The sequence below is a fragment of the Hippocampus bargibanti genome, linkage group LG09, assembly GCF_051943395.1.
Source record: "Hippocampus bargibanti isolate YZ-2025 linkage group LG09, ASM5194339v1, whole genome shotgun sequence".
Taxonomy (NCBI): Eukaryota; Metazoa; Chordata; class Actinopteri; order Syngnathiformes; family Syngnathidae; genus Hippocampus; species Hippocampus bargibanti.
Window position 1 is genome coordinate 9,979,554 of NC_142742.1, and position 13,303 is coordinate 9,992,856.

General features: G+C 42.7%; 1 protein-coding gene across 5 annotated transcripts in view; it reads left to right on the forward strand.

Moving 5' to 3' along the window:
* Nucleotides 1-13,303, forward strand: part of qkia (QKI, KH domain containing, RNA binding a) — a 77,016-nt gene that overhangs the window by 19,618 nt on the left and 44,095 nt on the right. For all 5 annotated transcript variants that reach the window (XM_089005267.1, XM_089005269.1, XM_089005265.1 and 2 more), the window contains exons 2-3: nucleotides 450-592; nucleotides 12,638-12,754. In XM_089005267.1, coding sequence (XP_088861393.1) covers nucleotides 450-592; nucleotides 12,638-12,754 — 260 coding nt within the window. The remainder of the gene's footprint in view (nucleotides 1-449; nucleotides 593-12,637; nucleotides 12,755-13,303) is intronic.

Consider the following 13,303-nt stretch of genomic DNA (forward strand, 5'->3'; position numbering starts at 1 on the left):
TGGCACACACTCTGCATGTTCGGCTGCAAATGGCTTCAAGGGGGGCAAAACAAGCAAGCACATGTGACCAAAATGTGTGTCACTTAGTAATGTCTGTGTTGCAACTACAGACATTGATTCCACCCCCCTCCCCATTCCCTACCCCAATGACCTGCTTGCAGATTACTGTTTCACTGCGTGCCCTTTTAGCCTGTCATTATGCAGTCCGCCTGTGTCCATTGTGTACAGCTGCTGCTTTGAATAATTGCTAGCTGTCAAAACCTGGCCAGTGTTGGTTAGTCCCCCTGTGTCAAATTGTTTTTTCTTTTGTTTCAACAAGCTTTACGTTAACGCTTTGCCTCAAAGCAGAAAAGAATCAATAGGAGTGACACTTGAGTTACTGAGGTAAAAAAAAAACGGATGTGTGTACTTCCAATTGATTGACCACTCTTTTTGTGTTCGTTTTTCAGAGATCAACAGAGTTCGCAAACACATGTACAGCGACACAGTCAATGGCCTTGTGGACAGACGCCCTCTGGAGCTGCCTGAGCCTGTGGGACCCATGGTCTACCTACAGGAAAAACTGTTTGTGCCTGTCAAAGACTACCCAGACGTAAGTACCCATGTGTCATTAACTCGTTCACTGCCAGACGTGCAAAAAAGTGTCCACTCCGGTGCCAGGGTTTTTGTCATTGTCACTCAAATTCTAGGACCCACAGAATATTGAGTTTTAGGACTACATAAACATTCAATGCACCGTAAGAAACCTTGGGCTCTCTTCTTTCATCAGAAAAAAAGTTAATTCCTAAATTAGATGGGTCTGGAGTTATGTGACCTTGAAATGAGGGTGGCTGTCCAAAATACAATGTAATACATGTAGCGCTTTAACAACAGCTGAACCTGTAAGAAAGCGCTAACATGGAAAAAAGGAAAATGCTGCCCTCTTGTTGAAGGGACAAAACATTGCCAGAGGTCTTACCTGTGTTTTATCGGCACAATGGCAAGAAAAACTAAAACCCAAACAAATTCAAGAATGGCGCTCTACGTCATATTTTCAATTCTCGTATAAATTCGGGAATGGCAATGAATGAGTTAATAATCCATTGAGGTTGTTGTTGACGACTGGAATCTGCACTTTGTATATATAACAATAAATTAGTTATCTCACCCAGTTAAGGATCAGAAGTATAAAAGTATATAACTCCAACACTGACTTCTTTTAGTGCTGAGCTGACCGTCATGCGTTTCCACTTTTCTTTGCTACGCGGCAATGAGCTGCTACTGTTAAGTCAGCATTTTGTTTACAAGCTGCCAGGAAAGCTACTAAATTAATTAACCCCCCCCACCCCCACGAACCCCCACCCCAACTCCCGGTGCATGAGATGATTTAATGCTAACCTTACCAGACACACACTGTCATGCAAAAGGACATCGCAACAGGACTGGCGCTACTATCACTCACGTACTTTGTCATTGTCATTTTAGTTTGCGCACCTGCGTTTGTTACGTCCACAAGAAAAGAGAAAACGGCAGATAGCTTTGATATAATTAGGTGTGGTGATTGGAACCAGGGGAAATCAGCGGTTGGTCTTAATGGAATTATGCGTTCTATTCTCAGAGAATGTACCTTGAGCTTGCTTCCACGTGTGCGCTAGCTGTGAAATCCCCTGTATAGTATATTAGCGATCTTTTTTTTAGTATAAGGGTAAAAACCGAGAGGCCAAAAATGGTGGCGTGGACGCAGAAATTTCTTATCTCCATCTGGCCAATGCTTTGGGAAATGTTAATTATGATTGGGACCTGGCAATATTTTCCATATCTCAAATTTCCAACCCATTCTCGAGATTTCCCCTCATCCTTAAAGGGCCGTTGTGAGAGGAAAAACGAATGGGGAATGGTGACGTCATTTTATGATTTTATCCCTCACTCACCTCTCATCAGTGGTGTTAAAACGCAGGTGTGGCGGTCCGCTTTTTTTCTCAGCCTCCGATATATACTAAAAACTTTTGGCAAGGCCCTGAGCGCTATTTAAAACACACCGGGGAGGGGATGGGGGGGTTGAGTTGACAGTGTTAGAAGTGTTTGGCTGGCGAAGAAATGAGGGTTGGTTGAGTGTGCAAAGACACAAATGTACATGTGCAGATAAAATACAAACAATTAATTTTCATCCACTGTGGAGAATATCCATCCATCCATCCATTTTCCGTACCGCTTATTCCTCATTAAGGTGGCGGAGGGTGCGGGAGCCTATGCCAGCCATCTTTGGGCACAAGGCTGGGGACACCCTGATTTGGTTGCCAGCACACACAGGGCACACAAAGACAAACAAAGAGTCACTCTGGCACTCACACCCAGGGACAATTTGGAGTGATCAATCTGCCTGCCATGGATGTTTTTGGAATGTGGGAGGACCCGGAGAAAACCCACGCGGGCCCGGGGAGAACAGGCAAACTCCACACAGGGAGGCCGGCGTGCTAACCACTCAACTACCGAGCCGCCCTGTGGAGAATAAATGTAATTCAATTTCACAAACAAAAATATAATATTATATATATAGATATAAATATATATGCAATATTTTTGGAGTCCTGTACAGGATCAAGAATGTCAAAATAAATTCTCATGAAAAAAAAATCTCGAAAGTTCACCAAACCAGCAATTTGTGTGCTGGCACACGAAATGTCAGCAAATCTCTGATGCCTCCACAGAGAACCGCGATAAAAACGGAAAGGTTGTGGCTTCCCTTAACCGTGATTAAAAATGCACACACATTTGTAATCCAGATGCGCACTTAAATAACTTTTTTGGGTGATGGCATCACTCTGGAAGCAACGTCCATAATTTGAGCAGGTTTTCTGATGTCAACAGTATGATCTTGGAATTAATCAATTAATTTGACATTATTTCCATTGGGGAACTACATTTGGAGGTTCCACTGTCTTAATCTATGACACTTGACATATTAAGTTCTGCTCTCCACCTGCAAATCATTTAAACGTAACAAAATTGTCCTACTGTGCTTGTTTATGTCTTGTCAGGCGTTTCTCTCATTTGCCCGCAACTTAAAAGACAGCAGTTTTGCAGCGCCGTCAGCGGTGCACACAGCTCCTTTGAGCGTTACCGTGGCGCCCGCATCTTGACTGACAGCTCAGTCATAGGCTATCTGATAGCGTCCACCTTCAATTAAATGCTATCTGCTGCGGCGGCGGCGCTTCTCTTCCAAGCGCACGCTCGCATACACACGGGCGAGCTGGATGACAGATCAGAACGTCATTTAGGCTGACCTTCAGGCATCTGATAGGGTGGGCGTCTTTAAATATTGCAGCCATTTATTCCCTTAGTGTGTGTGTGTATGAACTGTTTGTTGAACGTCCGATTGGACTGAGGGCGGGTCAACTTCGTTTCAAAATTTCTTATGTCCAGACTCTAATGACTTTTACTCCTTCTCCAATGCAGTATGTGTCCACGAAAAACCTTAATAGTAATGTACCCGTCTCAAGCAGCAATTAACTGACTAAAGGGCCATCTTGACAAAATGATTGTACTCCAAATGTTGAAAATAAATCAAATGTACCTCAATTCAATGTTTTCAATAATTACTGGGCCTGAAAAATATTGCAATTTGATGCTCAGGGACTGAATAAATGAGTTGCGTTCCACCGGCGGTGCATTTTATAGCTAACTTATGACATCGGGCCAATAGAAGAGTCATAATTATAGTCAATATTTATGTGAAAAATACTTCTTTTACCACTGTGTAGAGTGGCCGCATCATTTGTTATCTCAAACCTGGTCCTAAAACGAGGACACACAATATTCCGGTACTATAAAAGTACCATGATGCCTCACAACAAAACAGATAATACTTATTCTTTGTCCTGCGTAATCCATTTGTAATCAACAATGTCCCCCATAGTTAGGCTTCATATCCATATTTCAAGCTGCTTTCTCACGCCTGTAAAATATGGCCTATATATTTGAAAAGAATAAAAGCTCAACCGACGAGCAATATTCTGTCTACTTTAGTGCACTTTCAGTCTCCCGTTAATTAATGACTCCGACACCTGAAATAAAGAGAGCTAAACTCTGTACCGTATATTTATGCATGTTGAAACTCAACTTGAGTCCCTCACAAGTCTTTTTACTTCCACTCTAGTGCTCAGAGTGGGGGAGGGGGAAAGACATAAGCAGCCAGTTTGGATGAAGAAGACCGGATATTGCGCACCTAGTTTGCGTCTCTGCTGCGAAATTACTTGGCCATATCCCAGCAAAGGAAAACTCATTAAGCTTGTCCCCATGGGTGGTGTCATCGCTTATCATACTGGCAGCTGGTATCCTTTTGACCCCCCTTAAGTCATTACCAGGTTTCCAAATGCGCTGCCTTAATATCTCACCTCCGTACACTGCCAGAGAAGCTGCGGAATTTCAGCGGTGAATGGTTGACTCTTGAATAGTGTGATTGGACGGACTTGAAGATGAACAGTATCACCAAATTGTGTTGTGAGTGACGTTGTCCATTCTTTTTTTCGGGAAATAAAGTAATTTATAGGTTTTTCTTGATTTTTTTCAAGGTCCATACATTATGAACATCTCTGTTTACAGTCAGAAATACAGTAAAGTCTCGTTATATCGATATTCAAGGGAGTCCGAAAAAATATCGATATAACCGGGACTATCGATATATCCGACCCTGTTTGCATGTAATTTTCTCCGTGCGTGCATAGAAATAGTATCGATATAACCGGGACTATCGATATATCCGATATCGATATAACGAGACTTTACTGTAGTTTGAAACACACATGACAGCAACGAGCTGAATACAGAGTCAAGTTATAACTATCAGTCTGTCTGTATTTGAATGGCTTTGACTTGGCTATCCAGGGACTTTGACAGCGTGAGTTTGAATGGAAACGTGCTACTTAATTGTCTGCCCACTTTTAAAAAGTAATAGTTGTGTGATGAGCTCAGAGAAATTTGACTTTCACTTGAATATCAACTTTGGTCAAGCAGTGAACTTTGCTCACGTCCTGAGCCAATGTCAATCTTTTGAACGCGAATCTGTGAACGCTTTTTTTTTCTGCCTATTTCCACAATGCCTGCAACCCCACAATAAATCAAAACAGAATTATCAAAGGAGGCCACGGATTAGGTGTTAAATGCTGGATGTGCTAAAAAAGAGAGCTTTGAAGTCTGCGGGGCTTTCAGGCGGAAATGGCACTGTTGGAATCAAAACAACATTTACCTCACACCCATAACAGGAGCCCCTGTGCCCTCAAACCTTTCACATGGCTCACACTGCTGCAGTTTTGTCCACTCTTCATCTCCATTTTCATTTTCCTCTGTCCCATGGAAATGTGTCAGATGCTGTGGGTTTTTGGGCCTCAAAAGATGAATGTGTGACCGGAGGCATAAAGCCAGCAGGTGGCGTGTGAGCTTCTGTGTTGTGAGTGACCTGACGACTTGCAGGTACTGCTCCTCAGTTGCTGCAAGCTATGAATAGAGCGACACTGTTCTCCACCTCGAAATGTGAGTTCTCTGGAGGAGAGATTCCTTCGAGCAGGTGTCAACAATTAACATTTAAAGATAGCTGTAACCTGATAACTCATTCACTGCCAGACGATGTGCAAAAATGTGTCCACTCTAGTGCCAGGGTTATTGTCATTTTCACTCAAATTACAGAAGCCACAGCATATTGAGTTTTAGGACTACATAAACATTCAATGCAGCATAAGAAATCTTACACACTCTTCTTTCATCAGAAACAAATAGTTATTTTTATAATTATATGGATCTGGAGTTATATGAGTTTGAAATGAGGGTGGGTGTCCAAAATACAATGCAATACATACATATTGGTTTATGTATAGCTTTAACAACAGCTGAATCTGTAACAAAGCACTAACATGGACAAAAGGCAAATGCTGTCCCCTTGTGGAACGGGCAAAACATTGCGAGAGGTCTGACCAACGCTTTATCGGCAAACCCCGCAAGAAAAACCAAAACCTGGACAAATTCCGGAATGGCGCTCAACGTCACATTTTCAATTCCCGAATAAATTTGGGAATGGCAGCGAATGAGTTAATGCATTGCATGCATTATAATCCACTCCCAAATAAAAATAATATAATAAAAAATGTGGCACCACTAACTGAAGTGCTGAGAATGTCGGATTAGTTAACGAACAGCTCGGTGGCATCATTGGTCAAATACTGGACCTGAAAATGATTTGATAGTTGTAGCCGAAATGAAAACATCAGGAATCCAAGACTGAGGTGACATCGTTTGGAATGAGTGTCAATTCTACCTTTATCTGGTACGCTCATAATGCAATCCTCATTTCCATAAACCCACGAGGACAGCTAATATGTCATTGGTATTCACCGCACAGCCTCTCCCTAAGCTCTTCATGCACACACTCAGTGCCCTCGGCCTGATCTCATTTCCTGTTTCCGCACTGCCGCAAACAAACGCAACAATTGTCCTCCTCCGGACATTGTTGCTGCAACTGCTATTGTTTCATTACACACAACATACACACACATACACGTGTGCCGACAAGAGTTCAGGCCACATTGTGGTTTCACATACAAACACACAGAGGCTCAAGCATAGTTATGCACACAACATAACCCGCCTGTTGTGTAGCGACAACTGTAGCCCCCATCCCCACCCCCCAAAAAAGTCCCTTTAATGTTATTGTAAGCCCTGGTCCTGAAGGGGCTTTGTATATTTGTCTGACTAGTGTATATTTGTCTGACTGTGTCTCACTCACGCATGGTTTTGAGACGCACAGCAAGGTGCCTTTTCTGTTTTTCTATGTTTTGGAAAGCGCTGAAAACTTTGAAGTCGTGAAAGGACACACAAGGGGAAACATTGTCCAATAAGATCCCAGTGTGGAACATGTGTAAAAGAGCTCAAACTGTGATTCTGTGTTGGAAAATTAAAGTTCTGGTCTCCTGTGCACTGATATTTCTGTCAAACGTCTTTATTTGTGGTTTGGCATGAAAACTGCACTATAACCAGATCTATTGGAAAACTCCTCCTTTGATAATTTCAGCCGTATCCTTTAATTTAATAATTAATAGTTTTGAGGCATACATTTTTTGTTTCGACCAATTTGTTGGTCAACTTTTTATACCCACCCAGTCTCACAGCTGAGACTCAGTCTTTAAATACGCAAAATGGCTAGCTACCTAAGAGCTAGCTACTACAAAGCCCGATATGTTCAGCAAACTGGTAATTTTTTTCATAGTGTGCAGAATCTTGTTGCACATGGCATGTGGGCAGTGTCCTATAATGCTCCCTCTTCTTCTTCTTCTTCTTCTTTTTTGTTATGCTTAGAATATCTTGTTTTCTATCCTTTCACTCCCACCCCAACCCCATCCCTCTTCAATTGCTGCTGTGGACTGCAAATTTCCCCATTGCGGGACGAATAAAGGTATTCTGATTCTGATTCTGATTCTGGCAAAGTCCCACCAGAAGAAAGGTAGAAGTCACCCTCTTTTTCACCGGTTGAGTCAATCTACTACACATGCACTCTTCTTTTCTGAAGAGACCGCACTGTCGCGTTATTATGAACGACCAACAGCCGGAATGGCCACAAACGGCTGTCTTGCCAGGGCTGAGAGCGTCTGGGATGGGGCTGCGGACATGCCTCGCATGGCAGAGCAAAGTGGTCACGGGCTGGAGAAAGCTTAGTGGACATTGAGAACCCTTGGGGCGGCACCCACCATCACAGACGAGTGCGGGCCCACACAAGAAACAATTTAAAACACACAATGCAATGGAAAACAAAACATAACTTTATGATGAAAATAGTTTTGCTAGTTTGTTCCAGTCCCACCAAGAATCACATAAATTGATGGAACATCACAGGCTAGCATTAAGCAGCAAACCCGACAATACACACAACACATTATATACCCGCTGGAAATAGTTTACAACGAACAATGACATGCTATTTTAAATCAACTAGCAAGAAGTTAGCTCCTCTTATCCCCCCCCCCCCCCCCTCGTGTCGAACAGAACAATGTTCCTATAGACAAAGCATCTTTCTCTCTTTTTTGTGTTTTTCAAAATTGCAGGGTTGTTAAAAATGTGGCTTACAATTGGATTGGATTGGATTTGCCTTTATTAGTCTCCCAGTGGAGAAATTTACATTTCACAGCAGCAAAGTTATGAAAGAAATGAAAGTAGAAAAGCAAAACATAGGAGCTGCTGGAAAGGCAGCCTCTCACGCGGCGCCGTCTTGAAGTCAAAAGAACAAAAAAAACAAAATAACAAATAACATGACAACACAAAGACACAGAGAGACATTCATTCTTAAGCACTTTCTGTACCCTCTTTGTTACATAAAGCAGTTCCAGATGAAAGAGGAGAGGATCAAAGCGTCTCTTCACCAGTGGATCAGGGACATCATGGTGGAAAGTGCACGTCGACTACAAGCTAAATGTTGAAAGCAAACACGCAGCTGTAGCATCCATTGACGAAAAGAGATCGTCTCACATCTCCTGTCCCCCATAAATCAGCTTCAATTCCATCCCGCGACAGTTGCATCTACGCATCGGCGCTCTGCGCTGACGCTCCTTCCTTCTTATTGCGGGCTCCTCAAGCCATGTATCCATCCAGCCGCAGACTGTCCAACAGCACCGACCTTCCACCGAACAAAGCGGGGCTGTGAAGATGCTGCCCATTACAGGCGCAAAAAAACACAATGGCCCCAGAGCTGTCCAGCGATGACAGTCGAATGGCACCGACATTCCTCCCTTTCAAAAACAGTACTGGCATATTCATGCTGCCGAAAAGGCGCAACCGCTCAGCACAGTCTCCTCCTTGATGAATGTCATGGTCAAAAATGCTGAAAAACAATCCATATCCGTTCCACACGACGCACAACAACACAAAGTGACAAAAGAAAACACAAAAACAAGACAAAAACAACAAAAAAAGGAAGGCTCATCAGAGTACTTGCTGACGGCTGCCTACTCGGGCGCCATCTTGGACTCCTTTTTTTTTGTTCCACGTTTTAGAGATGTGACATGAAATGAAGTAGAATTGAAGTTGAATCAATGGGACAAGAAATAGAGCAAAATAATTGAATATTTGTCTGTAAACAACATTTGGTCACAGTCATAAAAGTTGACTGTTGGGCCTTGCTGCAAACCAAAAAACATCAGCTCCTCCTTATGTAAGTGCCAAGCATCTGTGAATTCAGTTGTGAAGTCTTATTGTCTGCCTTGTGTGTGTGGTGAGCCGAGTTCCTTGTACAGTATTAAATGACTATTTTTACATACGAGGACAATGGGACACCTGGTCCCTTCTGCAGTTAAGTATCTAAGTAACTTAAATTCTTGGCTGAAATGTAGATTCTAAAAAGCAGTGCAGCATCCAGAATTATTTCTGCTGTGCTATTTCTACATTTCTAATCATCAAATAGCAAAATCATGGCTTTGTTAGCATCCAGATATGTTTTTTTATGATACAACGGCAGAAAAAGGAATGTGAAATATGCAATAAGGAGGTAACTGCATCCATCATACTTCTACTGCCTGCAGGGAGTGAAATTCCTGGCAGGCCTGGTGCGTCTCGGATGACTCCAATGTCTCCACTCCATTTTTTTCAGTCTAATGGAGAGCACCTTTTATAGCAAAATATCAAGGCTTTTAGTTGAAGTTTCATTCCGTCACATCGTTTTCAAATTTGTTTTTAGACGTCTCAAGCAGAATCCATCTGCCCAGTCACATGTCTCAAACAAGTAAGCGTTTCCAAAAGAACACACGTGACACACTGGCCGACACCCGCTTGGTCAAACAAAAATAATACAGAGGAGGATTTGGTCTTGCTTTCTTTTTTTCTATAATGGCTCCCCACTCCTTGTGACAAACGGATATTAGTGTATTGTGCTTGCATGTCATCCACTCCTTAACCTTTTCACTCTTTATTTGTCTCGGCTGTTCTCTGCCACGAATATGTTAATGAGAGCGATGAGTTCTCTGTCAAGTACAATTGCCATCAACATATCCATGTCCTTGGAGAGCGGCGAGTGTCACTGTAGGGAGAGCAGCCCCGGTAATAAAATATTGAATTGCTCTTTCGCTGTTACTTTAAGGTTGGGCGCGTGAATCTCTCCAACCGTTTGCTGTTTATAGTTCTATAAACATGTTGTATGTCCATATTGTGGTCTGTGATTTAGATAAGGACTGGAATCGTTGTGGAAACATGGAGCGTATTGTAGCGACCATACGCCTATTGTATTAAAGGGCGTAGTCTCAGTTATGGGCTCTTTTTCTGCATCTGTTTCATACATTACGCGCTTCGTATTGTTGGACAGAGGCATGATAAAATATGTATGGATTGAATTTTGTACAGCCACCCCCATTTTAATCTCGAATAACTCCAGACCCTTGTAATTTAGAAATTATTTTTTTCAGGTGAAAGAAGATAGGCTAAGGTTTCTGATGCTGAATTGAATGCATATGTAGTCCTAAAACTCAATTTTCTTTGGGTCCTGCAAATGGGACACATTTTTGAACATCATCTGGCAGTGAAGGAGTTAAACGGTAAAGGGGATGTCACTTGTATAGCAGTTTTAAACCTTGAGTACTCAAAACGCTTTCTTCATTTACCTACTGATGAACTCGCATTAGGCACAAGCTCAATGTTTTGCTCAAGGACACTTCGACAAGGTCGTAATAGCCAGGCATTGAACACCTCACCTCCGGGTTGGGACACGACCATTCTCCCACCGAGCCATGCCACCGCCAGTCACGCTCGTCACCCTGATGTTCCACCCATGCGACCATGAGGCATGTCTTTCCAGCCAGACATGTTCAAAATGACTGCGTAGAGTTCCTGGCTGTGCCCTAGCCCTGCCTTTGTTTACACCGTGCTTTAAATGTGTAATCCTCGTGTAATTAAACGTGACTCTGTTGATAGCACTCTTGTCTTTTGCACCGGCGCCGGTGCAGCGGAGTAAGTAACCGCATGCGACTTGTGTTTTATGAATTTAATGTGTCTGTGTCAAGCCTCATCGTCGTAGCTCAAGAGATGAACAGTGGCGTCTTTGTCGTGGCAAACTTGAACTGCTTGCGCCGCCATTGTTGCACTAAAAGCAATATCACAACATTTGAACGCGTGCGTCTTATCTCGTCATTTTAATCTTATCTTTATGCCTGGGTGACCTATCTTCCTCCCTGCTTCCCTCCTTTATTTCTGTTTTAATTATGGAAGAGGAACACTGTTGGATTATTTCAACACGTTTTGCATTTATCCCGTTGGAAGGCAGTTCCAAGTGGAGGGGATTACCTCCGTTTATCCCTTTTCCTTTTAGTACAAAGTCACAAAGCAATTCAGAAAATAAAAGGAGCCCCTGATATTTGCACACAACCTATTATAGCCTCTGAACTCTTCAATCCCGCCGCAATATTCCGTCAAAAGCCCCTGTTTAGCCCGTCATTGCTGATATTTTCCTCCAAAATGAGGGCGACAAAGCTGACTTTGCAAATGCCGGCCGGCTGTGCAAACGGGAATTTTGCAATATCTGTAACCTGGATGTCAAGTAACATCCTACATTTATTTCTCCCACCCTGTTTTAAAAAAAGACACTGGAATACCTGGGTCCCTTTTTTCTTTGGCGTTTTATGGAATGAGTCGACATTCTGAACACCATGATGTCACCTGAATTTGTGAGAAGTTCATCGCTTCAATGGTGTATTACCAACATGGTCGTAAACTGCAGTCAATATATATGTGAAAACAAAACACTGAACAAACGCACAAACGATGAAGTGAATAACAGGAAGTACAGCAGCACCTGCTTGTGTAGCAGGACCACTAAGCAAACTGGTTCATTGCCCATTGCCAGTTACCTCAGAACACCAGCACAGCCATAAATACAGGATCTTACAACGTAATAAAACATAATCTATATCTCAGACATTTTGTGAAGCATATCTTACTTTTGTCACCATTATTTAACAGAAACCTGGCTTTTATAGCAGTCCTTTTTATGGGTTTTTACTGCTTGCTTACTCACCTTAATACCCTTGCAGGTGGGAAAGGAGAGCCATAGTCACCTTTCCAATTTCCAGTCCTGTTTTGACCACAGGGAGATCAGTAAAACACGAGTTACAGATCAAACCGAGGGGAGTCACATGCAGAGTTGCCAATGTCACGCGCCACTCACCAAGCCCCACCCTTTAAAAACGCTACAGATGCTCCCCAACTTACGAACGAGATACGTTCCGAACGAACAGTTGTTCGTAAGGTGAATTCATTCATAAATTGCTTCAGTACTATATTTTGTATGGACAGTATGTTTGAGGCTTATATAAATATGTTTAAGGCTTGTATAAGTAACCTGTACTGGTTTGTACTGAAAAATAAACATTTAATAAATGATATTCTCTATAAGGATATGTACATGTACAACTGGAGATAATACTTCATATGTTACTACAAAATGTTTGTATGTGCTGTTGTTCGTAACTTGAATGTTCGTAAGTAGGAGAGTGTCTGCACTGTATGTAACGGGGACTAGAGTTTTGTGCTTGTTTTTTTTTTTTGTCATATTCACCAAGGTTGGGTTAAAGCCCATTTCTCAATATTATATTCCATATTTCAACATCTTGCTTTCTCTATCCCCCCTGTTTTGCAGTATAACTTTGTGGGTAGAATCCTCGGCCCGCGGGGACTCACGGCCAAACAGTTGGAAGCAGAAACGGGGTGTAAAATCATGGTGCGAGGAAAGAGCTCCATGAGAGACAAAAAAAAGGTAAGCGAATGCTAGTGTGTTTTAACCCCCTCCCCTCATTATTTCTTCATGACGCATTCCCTTGGTACATCCAAAACGACAGGAAAAAAAAACATTTTGATCTTGCATTAATTATTGTTGGGCTCGCGCATTTGAGGTCGAGATTCCTTAAGGTATGACGCCATCACTTGAAAGCTTCCCCCCGGTCTAAGTCACACGAACACATCCTTGCCGACGTGTGGAAATTCCACACAGCGGCACCAGGATGGCTGGATGCTGACATGTGATCTATTTGCAGAAAGGTTGTGCAGTGGAAAGTAAAGAAGGCAGTAGCAGTAGTAAGACAGGCAAGCAGGCACACGGCCAAGGCCAGGGGCAGCCTCTATTTCTGGAGCCACCGAGCTGAGGTTGGAGGCATAAAAGGTTAATGCCATATGTGTTTATGTCCTGACATGCCAGTGCTGGACACTCCCCCAACTCCTCCCGCCCCTTCATTTTTAAACCTCCACCACATTATTCTGCAATCATGCGCTTCTAAAATTCATGTTACTCGCAGTTGAGTGTCCGTCC